At 50.1% G+C, this 27,429-nt stretch overlaps 2 protein-coding genes across 7 annotated transcripts; both read right to left on the reverse strand.

Annotated features, from left to right (window-relative positions):
* Positions 1-28: 28 nt before the first annotated feature.
* RB195_025756 (uncharacterized protein) lies at positions 29-27,417 on the reverse strand (the record flags this gene model as incomplete). 6 transcript variants are annotated; one of them, XM_064214034.1, is made up of 22 exons in its annotated part: positions 29-1,217; positions 1,274-1,955; positions 2,125-2,694; positions 2,781-2,894; positions 2,960-3,699; positions 3,768-4,206; positions 4,296-4,597; positions 4,789-5,836; positions 5,883-6,586; positions 6,633-7,296; positions 7,368-7,690; positions 7,768-8,012; positions 8,073-8,346; positions 8,408-8,589; positions 8,731-9,225; positions 9,347-9,690; positions 10,408-10,692; positions 11,029-11,210; positions 11,493-11,932; positions 11,982-13,148; positions 13,207-13,591; positions 13,649-14,406. In XM_064214034.1, the coding sequence occupies 22 exons, from the start codon at positions 14,404-14,406 to the stop codon at positions 29-31; spliced, it is 11,532 nt and encodes a 3,843-aa protein (XP_064069915.1). The 6 variants fall into 6 exon arrangements, with proteins under 6 accessions (XP_064069915.1, XP_064069916.1, XP_064069917.1 ...); XM_064214038.1 differs by lacking the exons at positions 29-1,217; positions 1,274-1,955; positions 2,125-2,694; ... (11 more) ...; positions 8,731-9,225; positions 9,347-9,690 and adding exons at positions 10,705-10,868; positions 11,284-11,395; positions 14,790-16,639; ... (10 more) ...; positions 26,000-26,132; positions 27,361-27,417 and having other exon boundaries at positions 10,403-10,656; positions 11,104-11,210; positions 11,982-12,859; ... (1 more) ...; positions 13,640-14,306; positions 14,380-14,577; XM_064214037.1 differs by lacking the exons at positions 10,408-10,692; positions 11,029-11,210; positions 11,493-11,932; ... (1 more) ...; positions 13,207-13,591; positions 13,649-14,406 and adding an exon at positions 9,727-9,884 and having other exon boundaries at positions 1,265-1,849; positions 1,906-2,106; positions 2,133-2,694; ... (7 more) ...; positions 8,067-8,346; positions 9,347-9,665.
* RB195_025757 (uncharacterized protein) lies at positions 14,710-16,749 on the reverse strand (the record flags this gene model as incomplete). The annotated part of the gene is made up of 1 exon (XM_064214039.1): positions 14,710-16,749. The coding sequence occupies one exon, from the start codon at positions 16,747-16,749 to the stop codon at positions 14,710-14,712; it is 2,040 nt and encodes a 679-aa protein (XP_064069919.1).
* Positions 27,418-27,429: the final 12 nt, after the last annotated feature.

The raw sequence follows: 27,429 nt of genomic DNA on the forward strand, positions 1-27,429 counted from the left end.
CCACAACCGCGAGCTCGTCAACGACAACTCATCTAGACCACAACCGAGAGCACGTCAACGACAACTCCTCTGACCACAACCGAGAGCACGTCAACGACAACTCCTGACCACAACAGAGAAGCACGTCAACGACGGCACCAACGACCACAACCGCGAGCTCGTCAACGACAACTCCTCTGACCACAACCGAGAGCACGTCAACTTCATCAACCACGACAGGAAGCACGTCAACGACGGCACCAACGACCACAACCGAGAGCACGTCAACGACAACTCCTCTGACCACAACCGAGAGCACGTCAACTTCATCAACCACGACAGGAAGCACGTCAACGACAACTCCAACTAACACGACAGGAAGCACGTCAACGACGGCACCAACGACCACAACCGCGAGCTCGTCAACGACAACTCCTCTGACCACAACCGAGAGCACGTCAACTTCATCAACCACGACAGGAAGCACGTCAACGACAACACCAACTACCACAACCGAGAGCACGTCAACGACAACTCCTCTAACACAACCGAAGCACGTCAACTTCATCAACCACAACCGAGAGCACGTCAACGACAACTCCTGTAACCACAACCGCGAGCTCGTCAACTTCATCAACCACGACAGGAAGCACGTCAACGACGGCACCAACGACCACAACCGAGAGCACGTCAACGACAACTCCTCTGACCACAACCGAGAGCACGTCAACTTCATCAACCACAACAGGAAGCACGTCAACGACGGCACCAACGACCACAACCGCGAGCTCGTCAACGACAACTCCTCTAACCACAACCGAGAGCACGTCAACGACAAAAGCACGTCAACGACGGCACCAACGACCACAACCGCGAGCACGTCAACTTCATCAACCACGACAGGAAGCACGTCAACGACGGCACCAACGACCACAACCGCGAGCTCGTCAACTTCATCAACCACGACAGGAAGCACGTCAACGACGGCACCAACGACCACAACCGCGAGCTCGTCAACGACAACTCCTGTAACCACAACCGAGAGCACGTCAACTTCATCAACCACGACAGGAAGCACGTCAACGACGGCACCAACGACCACAACCGCGAGCTCGTCAACGACAACTCCTGTAACCACAACCGAGAGCACGTCAACGACAACTCCTCTGACCACAACCGAGAGCACGTCAACGACAACTCCTCTGACCACAACCGAGAGCACGTCAACGACAACTCCTCTGACCACAACCGAGAGCACGTCAACGACAACTCCTCTGACCACAACCGAGAGCACTTCGACGACAACACAACCGACAGGAACACGTCAACGACAACTCCTCTAACCACAACCGAGAGCACGTCAACTTCATCAACCACGACAGGAAGCACGTCAACGACGGCACCAACGACCACAACCGCGAGCTCGTCAACTTCATCAACCACGACAGGAAGCACGTCAACGACGGCACCAACGACCACAACCGCGAGCTCGTCAACTTCATCAACCACGACAGGAAGCACGTCAACGACGGCACCAACGACCACAACCGCGAGCTCGTCAACGACAACTCCTCTAACCACAACCGAGAGCACGTCAACTTCATCAACCACGACAGGAAGCACGTCAACGACAACTCCTCTGACCACAACCGAGAGCACGTCAACGACGGCACCAACGACCACAACCGCGAGCTCGTCAACGACAACTCCTCTAACCACAACCGAGAGCACGTCAACGACAACTCCTCTGACCACAACGGAGCACGCAACGACCACATCCGCGAGCTCGTCAACTTCATCAACCACGACAGGAAGCACGTCAACGACAACTCCTCTGACCACAACCGAGAGCACGTCAACGACAACTCCTCTAACCACAACCGAGAGCACGTCAACTTCATCAACGACGGCACCAACGACCACAACCGCGAGCTCGTCAACGACAACTCCTCTGACCACAACCGAGAGCACGTCAACTTCAACTCAACCACAACAGGAAGCACGTCAACGACGGCACCAACGACCACAACCGCGAGCTCGTCAACGACAACTCCTCTAACCACAACCGAGAGCACGTCAACGACAGCACCAACGACCACAACCGCGAGCTCGTCAACGACAACTCCTCTAAAACAAGCACTCAACTCATCAACCGAGGAAGCACGTCAACGACAACTCCTCTAACGACGACAACGAGCACGTCAACTTCATCAACGACGGCACCAACGACCACAACCGCGAGCTCGTCAACGACAACTCCTCTGACCACAACCGAGAGCACGTCAACGACAACTCCTCTGACCACAACCGAGAGCACGTCAACGACAACTCCTCTGACCACAACCGAGAGCACTTCGACGACAACTCCTCTGACCACAACCGAGAGCACTTCAACTTCATCAACCACGACAGGAAGCACGTCAACGACGGCACCAACGACCACAACCGCGAGCTCGTCAACGACAACTCCTCTAACCACAACCGAGAGCACGTCAACTTCATCAACCACGACAGGAAGCACGTCAACGACGGCACCAACGACCACAACCGCGAGCTCGTCAACGACAACTCCTCTGACCACAACCGAGAGCACGTCAACGACAACTCCTCTAACCACAACACGAGAGCACGTCAACGACAACTCCTCTGACCACAACCGAGAGCACGTCAACGACAACTCCTCAACCACGACCGGGAGCACGTCAACGACGAGCTCTCAACGACAACGACCACAACCGAGAGCACGTCAACGACAACTCCTCTGACCACAACCGAGAGCACGTCAACGACAACTCCCTAACCACAACGGAGCACGTCAACCATCAACCGAAGGAGCACGTCAACGACAACTCCTCTGACCACAACCGAGAGCACGTCAACGACAACTCCTCTAACCACAACCGAGAGCACGTCAACTTCATCAACCACGACAGGAAGCACGTCAACGACAACTCGAGTCGTCAACGACAACTCCTCTAACACGACAGGAGCACGTCAACTTCATCAACGACGGCACCAACGACCACAACCGCGAGCTCGTCAACGACAACTCCTCTGACCACAACCGAGAGCACGTCAACCACAACCGAGAGCACGTCAACGACAACTCCTCTAACCACAACCGAGAGCACGTCAACGACAACTCCTCTAACCACAACCGAGGAGCACGTCAACGACGGCACCAACGACCACAACCGAGAGCACGTCAACGAAACTCCTCTAACCACGACAGGCACGTCAACGTCAACGACGGCACCAACGACCACAACCGCGAGCTCGTCAACGACAACTCCTCTGACCACAACCGAGAGCACGTCAACGACAACTCCTCTAACCACAACCGAGAGCACGTCAACGACAACTCCTCTAACCACAACCGAGAGCACGTCAACGACAACTTCATCTAACCACAACCGAGAGCACGTCAACGACAACTCCTCTAACCACAACCGAGAGCACGTCAACTTCATCAACGTCAACACAACGACCACAACCGCGAGCTCGTCAACGACAACTCCTCTGACCACAACCGAGAGCACGTCAACTTCAACCACAACCGAGAGCACGTCAACGACCCAACCCACGACCACAACCGAGAGCACGTCAACGACAACTCCTCTAACCACAACCGAGAGCACGTCAACTTCATCAACCACGACAGGAAGCACGTCAACGACGGCACCAACGACCACAACCGCGAGCTCGTCAACGACAACTCCTCTGACCACAACCGAGAGCACGTCAACTTCATCAACCACGACAGGAAGCACGTCAACGACGGCACCAACGACCACAACCGCGAGCTCGTCAACGACAACTCCTCTGACCACAACCGAGAGCCCAACGACAACTCCTCAACCACAACCGAGAGCACGTCAACGACAACTCCTCTAACCACAACCGAGAGCACGTCAACGACAACTCCTCTAACCACAACCGAGAGCACGTCAACTTCATCAACCACGACAGGAAGCACGTCAACGACGGCACCAACGACCACAACCGCGAGCACGTCAACTTCATCAACCACGACAGGAAGCACGTCAACGACGGCACCAACGACCACAACCGCGAGCACGTCAACGACAACTCCTCTGACCACAACCGAGAGCACGTCAACTTCATCAACCACGACAGAAGACGTCAAGGCACCAACGACCACAACCGAGAGCACGTCAACGACAACTCCTCTAACCACAACCGAGAGCACGTCAACGACAACTCCATCTGACCACAACCGAGAGCACGTCAACGACAACTCCCAAACACGTCAAACTCCTAACCACAACCGAGAGCACGTCAACGACAACTCTCACCACGACAGAGCACGTCAACGACAACTCCTCTAACCACAACCGAGAGCACGTCAACTTCATCAACCACGACAGGAAGCACGTCAACGACAACTCCTCTGACCACAACCGAGAGCACGTCAACGACAACTCCTCTAACCACAACCGAGAGCACGTCAACGACAACTCCTCTGACCACAACCGAGAGCACGTCAACGACAACTCCTCTAACCACAACCGAGAGCACGTCAACTTCATCAACCACGACAGGAAGCACGTCAACGACGGCACCAACGACCACAACCGCGAGCTCGTCAACGACGACACTCAACCACAACCCGAGGGAGCACGTCAACGACAACTCCTCTAGACCACAACCGAGAGCACGTCAACGACATTCATCAACCACGACCGGAGCACGTCAACGACTCACAACGGAGAGCACGTCAACGACAACTCCTCTGACGACGAGCACGTCAAGACTCGTCAAACGAGGTGCATCAACGACGGCACCAACGACCACAACCGCGAGCTCGTCAACGACAACTCCTCTGACCACAACCGAGAGCACTCAACCTTAACCACAACCGAGAGCACGTCAACGACAACTCCTCTAACCACAACCGAGAGCACGTCAACGACAACTCCTCTAACCACAACCGAGAGCACGTCAACGACATCCGACGGCACCAACGACCACAACCGCGATGCAACTCCTCTAACCACAACCGAGAGCACGTCAACTTCATCAACCACGACAGGAAGCACGTCAACGACGGCACCAACGACCACAACCGCGAGCTCGTCAACGACAACTCCTCTGACCACAACCGAAAGCACTTCAACTTCATCAACCACGACAGGAAGCACGTCAACGACAACTCCTCTAACGACGACAGTGAGCACGTCAACTTCATCAACGACGGCACCAACGACCACAACCGCGAGCTCGTCAACGACAACTCCTCTGACCACAACCGAGAGCACGTCAACGACAACTCCTGTAACCACAACCGCGAGCACGTCAACGACAACTCCTCTGACCACAACCGAGAGCACGTCAACGACAACTCCTCTAACCACAACCGAGAGCACGTCAACTTCATCAACCACGACAGGAAGCACGTCAACGACGGCACCAACGACCACAACCGCGAGCTCGTCAACGACAACTCCTCTGACCACAACCGAGAGCACGTCAACTTCATCAACCACGACAGGAAGCACGTCAACGACAACTCCTCTGACCACAACCGAGAGCACGTCAACGACAACTCCTCTAACCACAACCGAGAGCACGTCAACGACAACTCCTCTAACCACAACCGAGAGCACGTCAACGACAACTCCTCTAACCACAACCGAGAGCACGTCAACGACAACTCCTCTGACCACAACCGAGAGCACGTCAACGACAACTCCTCTAACCACAACCGAGAGCACGTCAACGACAACTCCTCTAACCACGACAGAGAGCACGTCAACTTCATCAACGACGGCACCAACGACCACAACCGCGAGCTCGTCAACGACAACTCCTCTGACCACAACCGAGAGCACGTCAACTTCAACAACCACGACAGGAACCACGTCAACGACAACTCCTCTGACCACAACGGCACGCTTTCAACGACGGCACCAACGACCACAACCGCGAGCTCGTCAACGACAACTCCTCTGACCACAACCGAGAGCACGTCAACGACAACTCCTCTAACCACAACCGAGAGCACGTCAACGACAACTCCTCTAACCACAACCGAGAGCACGTCAACGACAACTCCTCTAACCACAACCGAGAGCACGTCAACTTCATCAACCACGACGAGTCAACGACGGCACCAACGACCACAACCGCGAGCTCGTCAACGACAACTCCTCTAACCACAACCGAGAGCACGTCAACGACAACTCCTCTAACCACAACCGAGAGCACGTCAACGACAACTCCTCTAACCACAACCGAGAGCACGTCAACGACAACTCCTCTGACCACAACCGAGAGCACGTCAACGACAACTCCTCTAACCACAACCGAGAGCACGTCAACGACAACTCCTGTAACCACAACCGAGAGCACGTCAACGACAACTCCTCTGACCACAACCGAGAGCACGTCAACTTCATCAACCACGACAGGAAGCACGTCAACGACAACTCCTCTAACGACGACAGTGAGCACGTCAACTTCATCAACGACGGCACCAACGACCACAACCGCGAGCTCGTCAACGACAACTCCTCTGACCACAACCGAGAGCACGTCAACGACAACTCCTCTAACCACAACCGAGAGCACGTCAACGACAACTCCTCTAACCACAACCGAGAGCACGTCAACGACAACTCCTTAACCACAACGAGAGCACGTCAACGACAACTCCTCTAACCACAACCGAGAGCACGTCAACGACAACTCCTCTGACCACAACCGAGAGCACGTCAACGACAACTCCTCTAACCACAACCGAGAGCACGTCAACTTCATCAACCACGACAGGAAGCACGTCAACGACGGCACCAACGACCACAACCGCGAGCTCGTCAACGACAACTCCTCTGACCACAACCGAGAGCACGTCAACGACAACTCCTCTGACCACAACCGAGAGCACGTCAACGACAACTCCTCTAACCACAACCGAGAGCACGTCAACGACAACTCCTCTAACCACAACCGAGAGCACGTCAACGACAACTCCTCTAACCACAACCGAGAGCACGTCAACGACAACTCCTCTGACCACAACCGAGAGCACGTCAACGACAACTCCTGTAACCACAACCGAGAGCACGTCAACGACAACTCCTCTGACCACAACCGAGAGCACGTCAACTTCATCAACCACGACAGGAAGCACGTCAACGACAACTCCTCTAACGACGACAGTGAGCACGTCAACTTCATCAACGACGGCACCAACGACCACAACCGCGAGCTCGTCAACGACAACTCCTCTGACCACAACCGAGAGCACGTCAACGACAACTCCTCTAACCACAACCGAGAGCACGTCAACGACAACTCCTCTAACCACAACCGAGAGCACGTCAACGACAACTCCTCTAACCACAACCGAGAGCACGTCAACGAACTCTCTAACCACGACAGGAGCACTTCAACGACGGCACCAACGACCACAACCGCGAGCTCGTCAACGACAACTCCTCTGACCACAACCGAGAGCACGTCAACGACAACTCCTCTAACCACAACCGAGAGCACGTCAACGACAACTCCTCTAACCACAACCGAGAGCACGTCAACGACAACACCAACGACCACAACCGAGAGCACGTCAACGACAACTCCTCTAACCACAACCGAGAGCACGTCAACGACAACTCCTCTAACCACAACCGAGAGCACGTCAACGACAACTCCTCTAACCACAACCGAGAGCACGTCAACGACAACTCTGACCACAACCGGAGCACGTCAACACATTCATCAACCACGACAGGAAGCACGTCAACGACAACTCCTCACCACAACCGCAACTCAACCGAGAGCACGTCAACTTCATCAACCACGACAGGAAGCACGTCAACGACGGCACCAACGACCACAACCGCGAGCTCGTCAACGACAACTCCTCTGACCACAACCGAGAGCACGTCAACGACAACTCCTCTAACCACAACCGAGAGCACGTCAACGACAACTCCTCTAACCACAACCGAGAGCACGTCAACGACAACTCCTCTGACCACAACCGAGAGCACGTCAACGACAATCCTCTGACCACAACCGAGAGCACGTCAACGCACTCCTCTAACCACGACAGTGAGCACGTCAACTTCATCAACGACGGCACCAACGACCACAACCGCGAGCTCGTCAACGACAACTCCTCTGACCACAACCGAGAGCACGTCAACGACAACTCCTCTAACCACAACCGAGAGCACGTCAACAACCACGACGGAGCACGTCAACCTTGACCACAACCGGACGTCAACGACAACTCCTCTAACCACAACCGAGAGCACGTCAACTTCATCAACCACGACAGGAAGCACGTCAACGACGGCACCAACGACCACAACCGCGAGCTCGTCAACGACAACTCCTCTACACACAGACGTACCATCAACCGAGAGCACGTCAACGACAACTCCTCAACGACCACAACCGAGAGCACGTCAACGACAACTCCTCTAACCACAACCGAGAGCACTCAACGAGCACGTCAACGACAACTCCTCTAACCACAACCGAGAGCACGTCAACGACAACTCCTCTAACCACAACCGAGAGCACGTCAACGACAACTCCTCTAACCACAACCGAGAGCACGTCAACGACGGCCCAACTCTGTCAACCACAACCGAGAGCACGTCAACGACAACTCCTCTAACCACAACCGAGAGCACGTCAACTTCATCAACCACGACAGGAAGCACGTCAACGACAACTCCTCTGACCACAACCGAGAGCACGTCAACGACAACTCACGACCACAACCGAGAGCACGTCAACGACAACTCCACCAATGACCACAACCGAGAGCACGTCAACGACAACTCCTCTAACCACAACCGAGAGCACGTATTTCAACGACAACTCCTCTAACCACAACCGAGAGCACGTCAACGACAACTCCTCTGACCACAACCGAGAGCACGAATTAACCACAACCGCGAGCTCGTCAACGACAACTCCTCTGAGCACAACCGAGAGCACGTCAACGACTACTCCTCTGACCACAACCGAGAGCACGTCAACTTCATCAACGACGGCATCAACGACCACAACCGCGAGCTCGTCAACGACAACTCCTCTGACCACAACCGAGAGCACGTCAACGACAACTCCTCTAACCACAACCGAGAGCACGTCAACGACAACTCCTCTAACCACAACCGAGAGCACGTCAACTTCATCAACCACGAAGGAGCACGTCAACGACAACTCCTCTAACCACAACCGAGAGCACGTCAACGACAACCTCTAACCACAACCGAGAGCACGTCAACGACAACTCCTCTGACCACAACCGAGAGCACGTCAACGACCACAACCGAGAGCACGTCAACGACAACCACAACCGAGAGCACGTCAACTCATCAACCAGACCACAACCGGAGCACGTCAACGACAACTCCTCTAACCACAACCGAGAGCACGTCAACGACAACTCCACTAACCACAACCGAGAGCACGTCAACGACAACTCCTCAACGACCACAACCGCGAGCTCGTCAACGACAACTCCTCTGACCACAACCGAGAGCACGTCAACGACAACTCCTGTAACCACAACCGAGAGCTCGTCAACGACAACTCCTCTGAGCACAACCGAGAGCACGTCAACGACAACTCCTCTGACCACAACCGAGAGCACTTCAACTTCATCAACCACGACAGGAAGCACGACAACGACAACTCCTCTAACGACGACAGTGAGCACGTCAACTTCATCAACGACGGCAACCAGAGCACAACCACAACCGCGAGCTCGTCAACGACAACTCCTCTACACAACCGGACGTCAACGACAACTCCTCTGACCACAACCGAGAGCACGTCAACGACAACTCCTCTAACCACAACCGAGAGCACGTCAACGACAACTCCTCTAACCACAACCGAGAGCACGTCAACTTCATCAACCAACGACCCAACGACGAGCGCACGCAACCTCAACGACGGCACCAACGACCACAACCGCGAGCTCGTCAACACAACTCTACCACAACCGAGAGCACGTCAACGACAACTCCTCTAACCACAACCGAGAGCACGTCAACGACAACTCCTCTAACCACAACCGAGAGCACGTCAACGACAACTCTCATCAACCACGACGGAAGCACGTCAACGACAACTCCTCTAACGACGACGCACGTCAACGACCTCCTCAACACCACGACCACAACCGCGAGCACGTCAACGACAACTCCTCTGACCACAACCGAGAGCACGTCAACGACAACTCCTCTAACCACAACCAGAGCAGTCAACTCAACGACGAGCACCAACGACCACAACCGAGCACGTCAACGACAACTCGGCATCAACGACCACAACCGAGAGCACGTCAACGACAACTCCTCTGACCACAACCGAGAGCACGTCAACGACAACTCCTCTAACCACAACCGAGAGCACGTCAACGACAACTCCTCTAACCACAACCGAGCAGCACGTCAACGACAACTCCTCTAACCACAACCGAGAGCACGTCAACTTCATCAACCACGACAGGAAGCACGTCAACGACAACTCCTCTAACGACGACAGTGAGCACGTCAACTTCATCAACGACGGCACCAACGACCACAACCGCGAGCTCGTCAACGACAACTCCTCTGACCACAACCGAGAGCACGTCAACGACAACTCCTCTGACCACAACCGAGAGCACGTCAACGACAACTCCTGTAACCACAACCGAGAGCACGTCAACGACAACTCCTTAACCACAACCGAGAGCACTCAACGACAACTCCTCTAACCACAACTCCCGAGAGCACGTCAACGACAACTCCATCGACCACAACCGAGAGCTCGTCAACGACAACTCCTCTGACCACAACCGAGAGCACGTCAGCAACTCCTCACAACCGAGGAGCACGTCAACGACAACTCCTCTGACACAAGAGCACGCAACGCCTAACCACAACCGAGAGCACGTCAACTTCATCAACCACGAAGCACGTCAACGACGGCACCAACGACCACAACCGCGAGCTCGTCAACGACAACTCCTCTGACCACAACCGAGAGCACGTCAACGACAACTCAACGCACCAACGACCACAACCGAGAGCACGTCAACGACAACTCCTCTAACCACAACCGAGAGCACGTCAACGACAACCTCACAGCTCGTAACCACAACCGAGGAGCACGTCAACGACAACTCCTCTAACCACAACCGAGAGCACGTCAACGACAACTCCTCTAACCACAACCGAGAGCTCACGCAACTCCTCAACACAGGAGCACGTCAACGACAACTCCTCTGACCACAACCGAGAGCACGTCAACGACAACTCCTCTAACCACAACCGAGAGCACGTCAACGACAACTCCTCTAACGACGACAGTGAGCACGTCAACTTCATCAACGACGGCACCAACGACCACAACCGCGAGCTCGTCAACGACAACTCCTCTGACCACAACCGAGAGCACGTCAACGACAACTCCTGCTAACCACAACCGAGAGCACGTCAACGACAACTCCTCTAACCACAACCGAGAGCACTCACGACAAGCACGTCAACGCGGCCACGACCACAACCGCGAGCTCGTCAACGACAACTCCTCTAACCACAACCGAGAGCACGTCAACGACAACTCCTCTGACCACAACCGAGAGCACGTCAACGACAACTCCTCTAACCACAACCGAGAGCACGTCAACTTCATCAACCACGACAGGAAGCACGTCAACGACGGCACCAACGACCACAACCGCGAGCTCGTCAACGACAACTCCTCTGACCACAACCGAGAGCACGTCAACGACAACTCCTCTAACCACAACCGAGAGCACGTCAACGACAACTCCTCTAACCACAACCGAGAGCACGTCAACTTCATCAACCACGACAGGAAGCACGTCAACGACAACTCCTCTGACCACAACCGAGAGCACGTCAACGACAACTTCATCTAACCACGACAGGGAGCACGTCAACTTGAACGTCTGCACCAACGACCACAACCGCGAGCTCGTCAACGACAACTCCTCTGACCACAACCGAGAGCACGTCAACGACAACTCCTCTAACCACAACCGAGAGCACGTCAACTTCATCAACCACGACAGGAAGCACGTCAACGACAACCACACCTAACCACAACCGCGAGCACGTCAACGACAACTCCTCTAACCACAACCGAGAGCACGTCAACGACAACTCCTCTAACCACAACCGAGAGCACGTCAACGACAACTCCTCTAACCACAACCGAGAGCACGTCAACGACAACTCCTCTAACCACAACCGCGAGCACGTCAACGACAACTCCTCTGACCACAACCGCGAGCACGTCAACGACAACTCCTCTAACCACAACCGCGAGCACGTAAGCTCGTCAACGACAACTCCTGTAACCACAACCGCGAGCTCGTCAACGACAACTCCTCTGACCACAACCGAGAGCACGTCAACGACAACTCCTCTAACGACGACAGTGAGCACGTCAACTTCATCAACGACGGCACCAACGACCACAACCGCGAGCTCGTCAACGACAACTCCTCTGACCACAACCGAGAGCACGTCAACGACAACTCCTCTAACCACAACCGAGAGCACGTCAACGACAACTCCTCTAACCACAACCGAGAGCACGTCAACGACAACTCCTCTAACCACAACCGAGAGCACGTCAACGACAACTCCTCTAACCACAACCGAGAGCACGTCAACGACAACTCCTGTAACCACAACCGAGAGCACGTCAACGACAACTCCTCTAACCACAACCGAGAGCACGTCAACGACAACTCCTCTGACCACAACCGAGAGCACGTCAACGACAACTCCTCTAACGACGACAGTGAGCACGTCAACTTCATCAACGACGGCACCAACGACCACAACCGCGAGCTCGTCAACGACAACTCCTCTGACCACAACCGAGAGCACGTCAACGACAACTCCTCTGACCACAACCGAGAGCACGTCAACTTCATCAACCCTCAACCACAACCGCGAGCACGTCAACGACAACTCCTCTGACCACAACCGAGAGCACGTCAACGACAACTCCTCTGACCACAACCGAGAGCACGTCAACGACAACTCCTCTGACCACAACCGAGAGCACGTCAACGACAACTCCTCTGACCACAACCGAGAGCACGTCAACGACAACTCCTCTAACCACAACCGAGAGCACGTCAACGACAACTCCTGTAACCACAACCGAGAGCTCGTCAACGACAACTCCTCTGACCACAACCGAAAGCACTTCAACTTCATCAACCACGACAGGAAGCACGTCAACGACAACTCCTCTAACGACGACAGTGAGCACGTCAACTTCATCAACGACGGCACCAACGACCACAACCGCGAGCTCGTCAACGACAACTCCTCTGACCACAACCGAGAGCACGTCAACGACAACTCCTCTGACCACAACCGCGAGCTCGTCAACGACAACTCCTGTAACCACAACCGCGAGCTCGTCAACGACAACTCCTCTGACCACAACCGAGAGCACTTCAACTTCATCAACCACGACAGGAAGCACGTCAACGACAACTCCTCTAACGACGACAGTGAGCACGTCAACTTCATCAACGACGGCACCAACGACGACCACAACCGCGAGCTCGTCAACGACAACTCCTCTGACCACAACCGAGAGCACGTCAACGACAACTCCTCACGACCACAACCGAGAGCACGTCAACGACAACTCCTCTGACCACAACCGAGAGCACGTCAACGACAACTCCTCTAACCACAACCGAGAGCACGTCAACTTCTCAACCCAACGACGTAACGACAACTCCTCTGACCACAACCGCGAGCTCGTCAACGACAACTCCTCTGACCACAACCGAGAGCACTTCAACTTCATCAACCACGACAGGAAGCACGACAACGACAACTCCTCTAACGACGACAGTGAGCACGTCAACTTCATCAACGACGGCACCAACGACCACAACCGCGAGCTCGTCAACGACAACTCCTCTGACCACAACCGAGAGCACGTCAACGACAACTCCTGTAACCACAACCGAGAGCACGTCACGCAACTCTCGTCAACGACAACTCCTCTGACCACAACCGAGAGCACGTCAACGACAACTCCTCTAACCACAACCGAGAGCACGTCAACTTCATGACCACAACCGGAGCTCGTCAACGACAACTCCTCTGACCACAACCGAGAGCACGTCAACGACAACTCCTCTGACCACAACCGAGAGCTCGTCAACGACAACACCGCTGACCACAACCGAGAGCACGTCAACGACAACTCCTCTGACCACAACCGAGAGCACGTCAACGACAACTCCTCTAACCACAACCGAGAGCACGTCAACGACAACTCCTCTAACCACAACCGAGAGCACGTCAACGACAACTCAACCACAACCGGGAGCACGTCAACGACAACTCCTCTAACCACAACCAGAGAGCACGTCAACTTCATCAACCACGACGGAGCACGTCAACGACACAACGACCACAACCGCGAGCTCGTCAACGACAACTCCTCTGACCACAACCGCGAGCTCGTCAACGACAACTCCTGTAACCACAACCGCGAGCTCGTCAACGACAACTCCTCTGACCACAACCGAGAGCACTTCAACTACACTCCCTAACCACGACAGGGAAGCACGTCAACGACAACTCGGCACCAACGACCACAACCGCGAGCTCGTCAACGACAACTCCTCTGACCACAACCGAGAGCACGTCAACGACAACTCCTCAACCACCCGAGAGCACGTCAACGACAACTCCTCTGACCACAACCGGAGCACGTCAACGACGGCACCGACCACAACCGCGAGCACGTCAACGACCAACTCTGACCACAACCGGAGCACGTCAACGACAACTCCTCTGACCACAACCGAGAGCACGTCAACGACAACTCCTCTGACCACAACCGAGAGCACACGTCAACTTCCTTGACAGGAAGCACGTCAACCACAACTCCTCTAACGACGACAGTGAGCACGTCAACTTCATCAACGACGGCACCAACGACCACAACCGCGAGCTCGTCAACGACAACTCCTGTAACCACAACCGCGAGCTCGTCAACGACAACTCCTCTGACCACAACCGAGAGCACGTCAACGACAACTCCTCTAACCACAACCGAGAGCACGTCAACGACAACTCCTCTAACCACAACCGAGAGCACGTCAACGACAACTCCTCTAACCACAACCGAGAGCACGTCAACGACAACTCCTCTAACCACAACCGAGAGCACGTCAACGACAACTCCTCTAACCACAACCGAGAGCACGTCAACTTCATCAACCACGACAGGAAGCACGTCAACGACAACTCCTCTAACGACGACAGTGAGCACGTCAACTTCATCAACGACGGCACCAACGACCACAACCGCGAGCTCGTCAACGACAACTCCTCTGACCACAACCGAGAGCACGTCAACGACAACTCCTCTAACCACAACCGAGAGCACGTCAACGACAACTCCTCTAACGACGACAGTGAGCACGTCAACTTCATCAACGACGGCACCAACGACCACAACCGCGAGCTCGTCAACGACAACTCCTCTGACCACAACCGAGAGCACGTCAACGACAACTCCTGTAACCACAACCGAGAGCACGTCAACGACAACTCCTGTAACCACAACCGAGAGCACGTCAACGACAACTCCTGTAACCACAACCGAGAGCACGTCAACTTCATCAACCACGACAGGAAGCACGTCAACGACGGCACCAACGACCACAACCGCGAGCTCGTCAACGACAACTCCTCTGACCACAACCGAGAGCACGTCAACGACAACTCCTCTGACCACAACCGAGAGCACGTCAACGACAACTCCTGTAACCACAACCGAGAGCACGTCAACGACAACTCCTGTAACCACAACCGAGAGCACTTCAACTTCATCAACCACGACAGGAAGCACGACAACGACAACTCCTCTAACGACGACAGTGAGCACGTCAACTTCATCAACCACGACAGGAAGCACGTCAACGACAACTCCTCTAACGACGACAGTGAGCACGTCAACTTCATCAACGACGGCACCAACGACCACAACCGCGAGCTCGTCAACAACAACTCCTCTGACCACAACCGCGAGCTCGTCAACGACAACTCCTCTGACCACAACCGAGAGCACGTCAACTTCATCAACGACGGCACCAACGACCACAACCGCGAGCTCGTCAACGACAACTCCTGTGACCACAACCGAGAGCACTTCAACTTCATCAACCACGACAGGAAGCACGTCAACCACAACTCCTCTGACCACAACCGAGAGTACGTCAACTTCATCAACCACGACAGGAAGCACGTCAACCACAACTCCTCTAACGACGACAGTGAGCACGTCAACTTCATCAACGACTGCACCAACGACCACAACCGCGAGCTCGTCAACGACAACTCCTCTGACCACAACCGAGAGCACTTCAACGACAACTCCTGTAACCACAACCGAGAGCACGTCAACGACAACTCCTCTAAGGACGACAGTGAGAACGTCAACGACAACTCCTCTAAAGACGACAGTGAGAGGGTCAACGACCCCGCGACTTCCCACATCGTCACGTAAGCCAACAATATCTTCGACCAGAAGGAAATCTTCGACGAAAAAGAGCTCCCAGTGATGCAGAGCAAAGGAAGGGTGTGAAATTGCTTGAAGATGTCTGAGTTGAAAATGTAAAATAAAATCCCTATCCTTTTTTTTCTCCGTATACACTTCAGAGGATTTTTTGCATATTCTAACACACGTTATACATGTACTGCCGTTCAACATCTACATCATATACGTTATATATATTCTACTGTTGGTTATGTGCACCAATTTCTTAAATTATAAACCAAGTCAGCAGTGTTCCTTCACTGTTTTTAAGCGTTTCTTCAGCCCTTCTATGGTCACCCAAATAATACTGTTGTTGCTCATTCTGCTTTCATTTCAAAAATGCAGATGATATACTCTTTTTGCGCATCATAACATCGCATGAGCAAGCTCTGTGTCGCCGCTATAGTGAGGGTCCTGTGTACTTGACAATTTTTCTGAGACGATTTTATTTCTTATACGCAAGGATGCCGGATGGATTTTGATGGAGTAATAGCAAACACCAAGTGTTGTTACTTCATTTTGAAGTACTTTAATTGAACCTTGGTAACGAAGAGTTGTAGGGCGTAGAGATGGTAAAACCTTCGGATTGGAAGAATAGTTTAAATTCTTTACCAAATGTGATTAAGGTTTCTTCGCTTGTTGATATTCTTCCTGATGTGACAAAATATGCCTTACACACTGCTAGAGACATTCACTTCTCATAAATTAACTAATGTATCTGCAATAATTTGCTTGGAGCAATTGTTTCACGATTAGTCAAAGACTTAGAACTTGGAACTGAGAGCCTATTTCTTATTTGATCTTTTTAAAAAAAATTCGTATCTTTCGTTTAGCCAGGTTTAATTGCATTAAGTAATTACAGTCGGTTTGGCTACGGTCTTACCCGAAAACCTCATAATACTCCGAAATCAAATCTAATTGTGCGTAATGATCTTAGCTATCGCATACTCTAGCCAAAATAGTTGTGGAGTCCTCCTAACATCTTCATCTCCATAAAACCAAGTTTTACGAACACAGCAGATACTGTCAAAATTTGAATATTATGGTAGGAAGAATGGCGATTAAGTAGACTTGCTCATTGACTCTGTAGGGGGTTGGAGTCCATTACAAACGCTTAGTCAAATCCAAAATACAGAACCGGGTTTAAGGCATTTCCGCTGCGTACTCTTCTCATGACTACCGCTTTTCTTAAATATAGAGCCTATATAACAGAACCGATCTACGATTTCTGTCGTTACTCCGCTGCTAACAGTTCCCGCTCAAGGACTTGAGGAGACATTCTCTTGCATTTATCAGTATGGAGTGCTAACACATAAGCAGCAGTTGGTTTCGATGCAATGTTGAAGGAGCGATGCAGTTGGCGAACACATCACACCTTCGACGTAGTTGAGAATTAAAGGGCATCGTGACGGTACAAGTTGAGACAATTGTGGAACACTTCTCAAATATTCTTCGCTGACGTATCTTGAAGTTGGACATGAATTGTTCATTCACTGCCAGTCTTCCATCCGTTTCTGCCTCGAGCGGTGAAGTAGATCAGGCTAGTGATCGACTTGCAGCAGCTGTTCTTTTACTGGTGTCGTTGATTATGCGCACGAAATATCCTAAAATTCCATCGGTGCCAAGCGCGTTAAGAAGTAAAATGAGAAAAGAGAAGTAAATGAGGAAACTCGAAAGCGGCTTTGAAGCCCATAAAAGCTAACTATTATACATTGGCATCAAATTCCGCTTCCACACTGTGATCAATCTCCTAACAATAAGTACTTGGTTAAAGGTAGCATACCACGAATCACGACGTGGTGAAGGAGTCCGCAGGGAAAGCTAGAGTTGGGATAGTATATTCCGGAATCCGGGGTGGTTCCGTAGCAACAATCGTCGTTGTCGACGTAACAAACAGCGTGGAAGGGGTCATTTTCTCCGACGCTTTCAGTTGCAACGTACCACCCTCGTGCAAGCGCCGCATCCAAGTGCGATCGATCAAAGATCAGTGATCTTTTCTCACCAGCCTATTCAAATGAATCCAATGAATAGGCTGCTGAAGGGACCGAAGTGTGAATATGGAGGAGCGTTCTAATGTAGGAACTAAAAGAGGTTTTCAAGTCGTTTCTTCTACCGCGATTAAAGAGAGGTAAGCTGAGCCATCCCGTATCCCGCAATTTGCAACCCATTCTCTAGCTTTTCCCGCGGATTCCCTCACCACTTCAGATCCGTGGCATGCTACCTTTAGTCGTAGATCAACCGGGATGAAAGCTGGCAAGCTCGTCATTTGTGGTGTCTTTGCGAAGTTTGCTAAGCCGATCCAAGATGCTCCGTTACGAGATTTTGCACATTACAGGCAACAAAGATATTCCTGTTGAGTTCTTGAATTCCATGACGAACAACTTCCCCGGATGAAAGTTATGATGGTGTGCCTTTACGAGTTCTTCGTGGGTCTCCAACTCTGTCGGCGGTTACTCGCTTACCGCAGCGTAATTCGGTCATCAAACATGTTCGAGTTCGGAAGCTGATAGCGCTTGTCGGTCCGCCAAGGCGTTGGAGTCCTCTCTCCAGCTTAGCAGCGTTACCTCTCCGACGGCGACTCAATGGGGCAGTATACTGCGTTAGTAGAGTACAGGCTTTTTTCAGGTTCTTGTTTTCCCACGCTTTTTTGAACTCCTTAGATCTTGATGTCCATTCATTCTGGCAACCGCGTTTCAACCGACGACGCAACTTTGTCCTTGGTCGTTTCACCCGGTTGAGATCACTAGTAGTGCAGGTGACACATAGAAAACGATAAGAAAAAAAGAAAAATCTTGTCTTCGCAGACGGAAAAGCAAACCTCTTCCTCGGCGTTAGAATCGAGAGTTTTCTTTGCAGCGTCCTGGACACAACTGATAAAAGGATTGCCATGCATTGCTATGCATCATCATCTTCTTCTTGGTCCGTACTCCACTGTCAATCGACATTGTCTGGACTCCCACTTGCATTCCTCATATCTCAGACCTGACTTGAGAAAGAAGTCCTCTATTTATTTTTTTAGAACCATACCTTAAAGCTGAAAAGAAATGGGCGCTGGTCAAAATTGAAAGCGACGGCACAGACAACTCCAGATTTCCGGATATCCATCAAAGTGACATTCCTTCCCAAAACGTAAACGGACTGAAGTTCAAAAGTTTTTTTTTTCAATCTTCAGCTGGGACTTCTGTTCATTTGCTAATGGGGTTAACTCTTGTCACGTAAGCTGATGGCATCAAAGATTCCTCCTAAATGTTCTCAAATGTGGTGAGGTTTGCCTGGTTGCAAACGTGTACCAGACCACTATCGTTGCTCGACATTTGCTTTTCGGGATAATGTCATTTTCCGAGCACATCGTACTGTTGTTTGAAACCCATTTTTGCGTTTGGATAAATTCCAACTATAAGCGCCTGCCGGCTGTGTACCTTGGATGTCACGCTGCTGAGTTCATTACATTAGGCATCGTTGTGATGGTCTTCAGCGGTTTCAATCTGCCAACCTGGAGGTGCTAAACTAGCAAGTGCCATTATTGCTTGAAATCGGGCACGATCAGCGATGGATATAAACCGCCGTCAGCAATGAACCACCGACTCAGTCGTTGGTTTAGGTCAGCACCCAAAAAGTGATGGAAAGAATCCATGAATGGAAAATCAGACGGAGATGAATACCTAACTTGTGCATTGATTTTGACGAAGAAAAGGAAACCAGTTTTTCAAACACTATTAGTTGAGTAATAAACAATTCGAGATTCACTGATAGATTTCATCTCATACCATACAATCACCTTTTAGGGATTCAATACAGACATGCACATAATTGATTAATAAAATTATCATTCGCAAACTCCAATGACATAACGGGCACTCTGGCAGCCTTCTAGTGCATAATAATTAGGCATAGTTGGATACGAACTATACTAACATCTTTCTTTCAGTGTAACGCGATTTTCTCTGCTAAAGAAAAATGCACAAGCTAATTCAACTATTACAAACAAATTTGAAAAGCTCATGGGAACAAACGCTTAATTGTTACTTGGTCACCATCTTTACCCTTTATATCACTTGCATTTTCATTAGTGTTATTCTGATATCATGCCATATATAGAGTTTTGTAAGTTAGCTATTATTTAAATATTTCCAACATTAGATGAACCGGGCAGGATATTGCTGTCCGCCCATCGAAGTACTGTTTCTGTTGGACTGATTTCTCAGCCCTTCAATGAAAATAACAACAAGGAACCCTGAAGAGGGTTGTTTCTTTTAAAGGTAACACAGGCAGAGCCAAATTCCAGTGATGAGGAACAGTCTAATTGAGTTGAGCGGAATAACTTCACATGCTTTTTACCCGAACGTTGCACACATGCAAACCAGGACAGAGTGATTTTGTGGAAGATTATCACAGTAAGCTCCGATCCCAGAACTTCCAAATACTCTCACTTATGGAGGACCTTTCCGTCGTTAGTAAACTTTATGCAATATAACTTCAAGCATTAGTGGTTGCAAAGCCACTACCTTATACATTCTCCAATGGAGCGAAACAGTACACATAATCTAGAGGATGGCCTTTACTTGTGACATACTTTCCATTTTTGGTGCAAGCAAGGATCATTTCCAGTGGATGAACGATATTGTTGGATACCGCTTGTATACTGAAAAAAGAATTTGCTTCCTCCAAGGCTTACTATTCTACTGGATAACTCACAATGTCGTTCCTTCAACGATAACTCGTAGTTGCACTGGACGTCCGCGCGATTCACATTTTATTTTTGCGGTCCACCATTTCTCTTTTGGTTGATATTCGATCTTGAAAAAAAAAACAATATAAGTATATAAAAAAGTCGAACCACTCCTACATAGTTCAAAAGTATTCCATAGATGATAAGAGCAGTTAAGATCACCATTCACCATTGGGGCGTAACATTCAGTTTTCTGAGGGTCTTCCTGCGGCGGATCACACTCGACAATAGTTATAGGAGGGCATGCCACACCACGTTCTGAATGACACTATAAAACATTCCCAGGAAAACTGAATTATTCAGCTGAACTAAGCAAGAGTTACAGAAACAAACCAATCTTTTGCAGCGGTACGAGGAACTCGCTCTTGGTCGACCCTTGGCCTAAAATATTTGGGTAGTTAACACTACCAAAACGAACCTCCTAGATCAAAACGATGTCTGGGTGCAATGGCGTAGTGGCTGCTCAAGCAGTGGCGCGGTGGAGTCAGTTGTTGCGATTGTGGCGGGATCCTCAGTTAGCTTTGCGGTACGACTGCAGCATGTGAGGGTCCCAAACCGATCGCAACCACTAGCTCCACTACGAGCACGGCCGCAAGTGCAACGAGTTTCAACTCGTTTTGATCTGACTGCATAGTTTTTGTAGTGAAATCCTCACGAAAAGAAAATTGATGAAGGCAAAACCCTCTATTTTTTAGTTTACTACCCTTACAGTGAGTATACGATAGGATACTTATGTAAGGTATGTTATAATGTATCTTATATTGTACATAATCGTATGTATACATAAGTAAATTCAACGTATAAAAGCGTGCGAGGGCAAGAAAAAACAACAAATACCTGCTGCGACAGCGATACCGAGGAGCAGCACCAGATGTGACTCAGCAGCCATTCCTAATCGGTGCGGAAAGAATCCGACCACAATTTTTATAAGCGCTGAGGCATTGTTTTTGTCTGGAAATTCGATTTGACCCTTTTCGCCGACAAAATATAAATGCACATTCATCGGTCGCATATTTGTATGGACCTTCTAATGCCATATTGGAACATGGATCTACTAGATATTTTTTTTTGCATATTTCTATCACCTTATCATTTAACTCTATACTTCCATGTTCCAACTGATTTTGGAATTCTTGGATTGATTAAGCATTTAAAAACTGGGGTCTATACAGACAGCTGCCCTTGACATGCCATTCAATGAAGGAATATGCTACCTGCTGATGTAGTAGGGTCAAAACGACATGAAACACGAACGCAAATGCGTACGCGGCTTCTCTCGAGGCGCTTCAGTGATGCGTAGCGGCTAAGAGTGTGGTGAAACCCTTGCTGGCACCACCCATCGCTGCAGTTTGCCACGGTCCCAACCCGGTTGCAACTGCTGCCCCCACCGCGCCGTTTCGAGCGCGTACGCAAATGTACCGCAATTGCAACTCGTGATTCATGTCGTTTTGACCCGTTTATGCATAAGTCTTTTACATGGGCCATTCTATAATTTTTTTTTCTAATTTTAGAAAACTTTTGTGATAATTGGGCTCAACCCAGGACAAACAATAAGAAGTGGTGATGGTTGTAGGACAATAGTTATACATATTAGCTGTGCAGAATAAAAATCAATTCAGAGTTTCGGGAATCTCTTTGAGGAAAGTGTATTACCAAATTGACGATGTTCTGACTTCTACGGGTATTGATAAAAGCGGAGGTGTTGTTCTTAAGTATGGACTTAATCATTTTTGATTCCCCCTAGTAGATCGGAGAAAGGTGTGTGAAATGGCCCTAAACCCGAACCCTTACCCTCAACGAGGCCACTTACTACGAGTAATAGAACGATCCGATCCGCAACAGGTGTACGAATGTGGGATTGGGCAGCATCTGCTGGTCACTTCAACTATGTTTGTTGGATTCCGAACGTTGGCCGATGATCAAACTTACCACATACTGTCGCGTAGGAAGTTGTACCCTAGGGCATACGTGTGCAACCAAGGCTGTTTCTCACTCCTTTTTCTGAATCACTAGGCGGAATTGAGCACGGCTGCACTCATATTTCTGAACTGGACCCCACTGCTATTTATTTGATGAGGGATTCCAGCATCGTCCATTTTTTGAATGGTTGCCTTTGAAAATTCGATTAAAAACACTTCTGAAGCACAATTTCAGCGCAGTGAGGTAGCGTATAGTTGGAAAGATACGCGAAGCATGGTTTGTAGCAAAATTCGGTGCCCTTCTATCCTAACACCCCTCTGACTTGTCCTATGTCGCAGAATGCATCGCGCGATCGCGTAACAGTGGAAAGAAAGCAGAGCAAGTAACTTTGCAAAATGAATTCACTGCAGTGAAGTGACACGACGATGATTCCTTTCAGTTTAACCTTAGTATTTTCGAGATTTTTTCTCAAGATCTTTCCAGGAATTTTCTCCTCAAACCTTCCTAAGATGTACATTGTACACATTGTATACATGGGATAACATCAAGCCGAGAAGTTATGAGAAAATAGTGACACCAGCAACAACTTACTTCTTGGAGGTACAGTGATTTTCCAGTTTCCATTAGTTAACTACCTATAACCTATCCTACCTTCTCTCAGTAAAACCTGGCTAACAGAAGAATACGGATGATCTGTGTAAAATCCCCACCTCCCTAAACTCTCTTCTCGGTTCCGACTCACGGAAGCATCACAAGAAAAGAACGAGTTTATTTGAGGTCGAGAATTGAGGGCTCACGGAACTGTCGTCGGCGCGCTTCCACCACATGTAAGGACTGCAAGCTCTTCGCACTGAATGATAGGACCAAAAGTGGATTCGAAAAAAGGGAACATTGACTAAGAATCGTGACGTTCCAAATCGAGAAATCACTCTCGAACGGTCAGATGGCCGCATAAGCATTAGCTACTATATCTTAATTAGCGAAAAAAGAAAACTAGGCTTTTTAGATGCACAGATTCATGCATAAAAATCCAGAGCGTTCACATGACCACAAAAACCTTTTGAAAATAGAGCCGAAAAATAGTACTAAAAAATACCAAGTCAAATGAGAAATTAATCGAATCCTTCTGAAGAAAATTAACCATATCCAATTAAGGCTGCATATAAAAGCTCCGGATGCTTTCAAACCTAAGAGTAGAGCTACCTACTACAGTAGAAGAGCGCTGCTGACATTCGACTTTGTATGAGTATGAACGAAAATTTTCAAATCTTTATTATCATTGCATATTAAAGTTTATTGCATTCTCATGAGCATAAACATTCATGACTAGGACCTGTTTCTAACTTGGCCAGCATGACCCGAGCTACTACTACCGGAAGTAGTACATACAGCACGGGAGCCCGCCCGAGACAGAAACAAACCATAGGCATAACATATAGTACATCGATGATGGAGCAAAATGAGTTTGTTTGAAAATGAGACATAGAGAAGATATTTATCCTTTAGAAGCACTTGCGGTGAACGATCGAGGGACCAGACTCATCGTACTCTTGCTTCGAGATCCACATCTGTTGGAAGGTGGACAACGAGGCGAGGATTGATCCACCGATCCAAACAGAGTACTTGCGCTCAGGAGGAGCAATAATCTTGATCTTCATTGTGCTGTAAATTGATTCATTAATACTGGGAGCTGCTTTCTAACAATGATAATAAGAAAGTAAAGGAAAGAATGGAGAATATATACCTAGGAGCTAAGGCAGTTATTTCTTTCTGCATACGGTCAGCGATACCAGGGTACATGGTGGTTCCTCCAGACAAAACAGTGTTAGCATACAAATCCTTACGAATATCAATATCGCACTTCATGATTGAATTGTATGAGGTTTCGTGAATGCCAGCCGATTCCATACCCAAGAAGGAAGGCTACAATAATGTTTTCGAGAAAACAAACAGAACTTTTTAGAATACAAATTTAGGAAGGAATGCACACAAAAAGAAAAAAGTATTTTTCAAGGGATTTCCATACCTGGAAGAGGGCCTCTGGGCAACGGAAACGTTCATTTCCGACGGTGATAACTTGTCCGTCGGGAAGTTCATATGATTTCTCGAGTGAGGAGGATGAGGCAGCGGTGGCCATCTCCTGCTCAAAGTCGAGAGCAACGTAGCATAACTTTTCCTTGATATCACGAACAATTTCTCGCTCTGCGGTGGTGGTGAAGGAGTAACCGCGCTCAGTAAGGATCTTCATCAAGTAGTCAGTCAAATCACGTCCAGCGAGATCGAGACGAAGAATGGCGTGTGGTAGGGCATATCCCTAGATGCAGATGTTGGAGATAAGAATTCTTGGAAAATTAGAGTGTGCGCAAAAACAGTACAAGTGATTTCAATTACCTCATAGATAGGGACAGTATGGGTGACACCATCTCCGGAGTCAAGAACGACTCCAGTGGTACGTCCAGAAGCGTACAGGGAGAGCACAGCTTGTATAGCCACATACATGGCGGGAGTGTTGAAAGTCTCGAACATAATTTGGGTCATCTTTTCTCTGTTAGCTTTTGGGTTAAGTGGAGCTTCGGTCAAAAGAACAGGATGTTCTTCAGGAGCGACACGAAGTTCATTGTAGAAAGTGTGGTGCCAGATCTTCTCCATATCGTCCCAGTTCGTAACGATGCCGTGTTCAATGGGATACTTCAAGGTGAGGATACCTATAAACAGACACCCATTCGGCGTACAGCATTAATGAAATCAAAACCATATCAAAACGAAAACACGGACCTCTTTTCGACTGCGCTTCATCTCCGACGTATGAGTCTTTCTGTCCCATACCAACCATGACACCCTGGTGACGAGGGCGTCCGACGATGGACGGGAAAACAGCACGCGGAGCGTCATCTCCGGCAAAACCGGCCTGAAGCAAACTGCTGAGTGAACTGCACTAGGATCCAAGAACTGGTATCATACAACATAAACTATAGCGTTGGTTCATAGATCCACCTCTCCTCTACGCAGTATTGTCAGCTAAACCCAAAATTGAATAGCACTTCGAAAGAGTGCAACGCACCGTCCATCAACTGGCCATCTGTGTGCGATGCTCGTTTTATGAGCGACAGCAGCAGATGTGGCACAGGAAGCCAGATAGACCAGAGCTACTCTAGGCGAACCAGCGCAACTGTGTGTTTGCCGAGCCGACCTCTTCCAAGAAATGCTCAGGGTGTAATGCCGCGCACTCAGCAAATAACGACCTCCTTCGCCTTCTGCTCCACAGAATTAGCATACAGTCCATCCTCTCGAACGTGTGCTCGATCGATCGATTGCCGCAAAACTGTCGAGGACTGTCATCAAGAAACGTCCGAGAACCAATCGGCCTTGACTAACGCAACCTCCCATCACACATATACAAAGAACGCAGGACGCGATCCCTCTCACCCTATTTTCTTGCGCATGCGCAATGACTCGACCTGAAGAACAACGGGACACACGCACCCGCAACGGCTCTCCGCATTCCGCGCCAGCTTGTCATACGCAAAGACTTAAACAAGCAAACATGGACGTCCTCAGCCAATCCGCCTACAGCGCGCTGTCTGTACTAACAACTGTCACGAACTGCACTACTCAACGCAATTAATCTTTGTAGGAGATCTCAGAGGCAGATAAACCTCAAAAGATCCCTATGCAACCCAAGCAGTGTGGAACCGTGTTTTGAACCCGCGCCATTGCATGTCGGCTAACTGCCAGCGAGGGAAATTTGAAAATGTCAAAGGCGCGAAGAAACAATGGCTGCGCAAGCGACCTGACATTCGGATTACGCTGCAGTTGTGGCTCCCATGCGAACTGCAGATAGCTGGCAACAGAGAACTGATATTATCTGCACAGCAAGCTATCTACAACACGCGTACACTGGCACTAGCAAGACCTCAGTACACACAAACTGTCAACCACAATCACTCCACAGCTCCGCATATAAAACAGAATCACAGAAATGTCGGTCACCCACGTGGAGTCATGACCTATGGCTCACCGGTGGTCCACCGAACCAACAGCCATCAACAAAACAACATGTTCAAAAATTACAAGAAACATGCAAAACTGCACAGATAAAGCACAACCAAATAAACACTAGGATCATGTAGTTATACCTTGCACATTCCCGATCCATTGTCGACCACAAGAGCTGCAACCTCGTCGTCACACATGATGATGAGTGC

Source organism: Necator americanus, chromosome X (genome assembly GCF_031761385.1).
Source record: "Necator americanus strain Aroian chromosome X, whole genome shotgun sequence".
Lineage (NCBI taxonomy): Eukaryota > Metazoa > Nematoda > Chromadorea > Rhabditida > Ancylostomatidae > Necator > Necator americanus.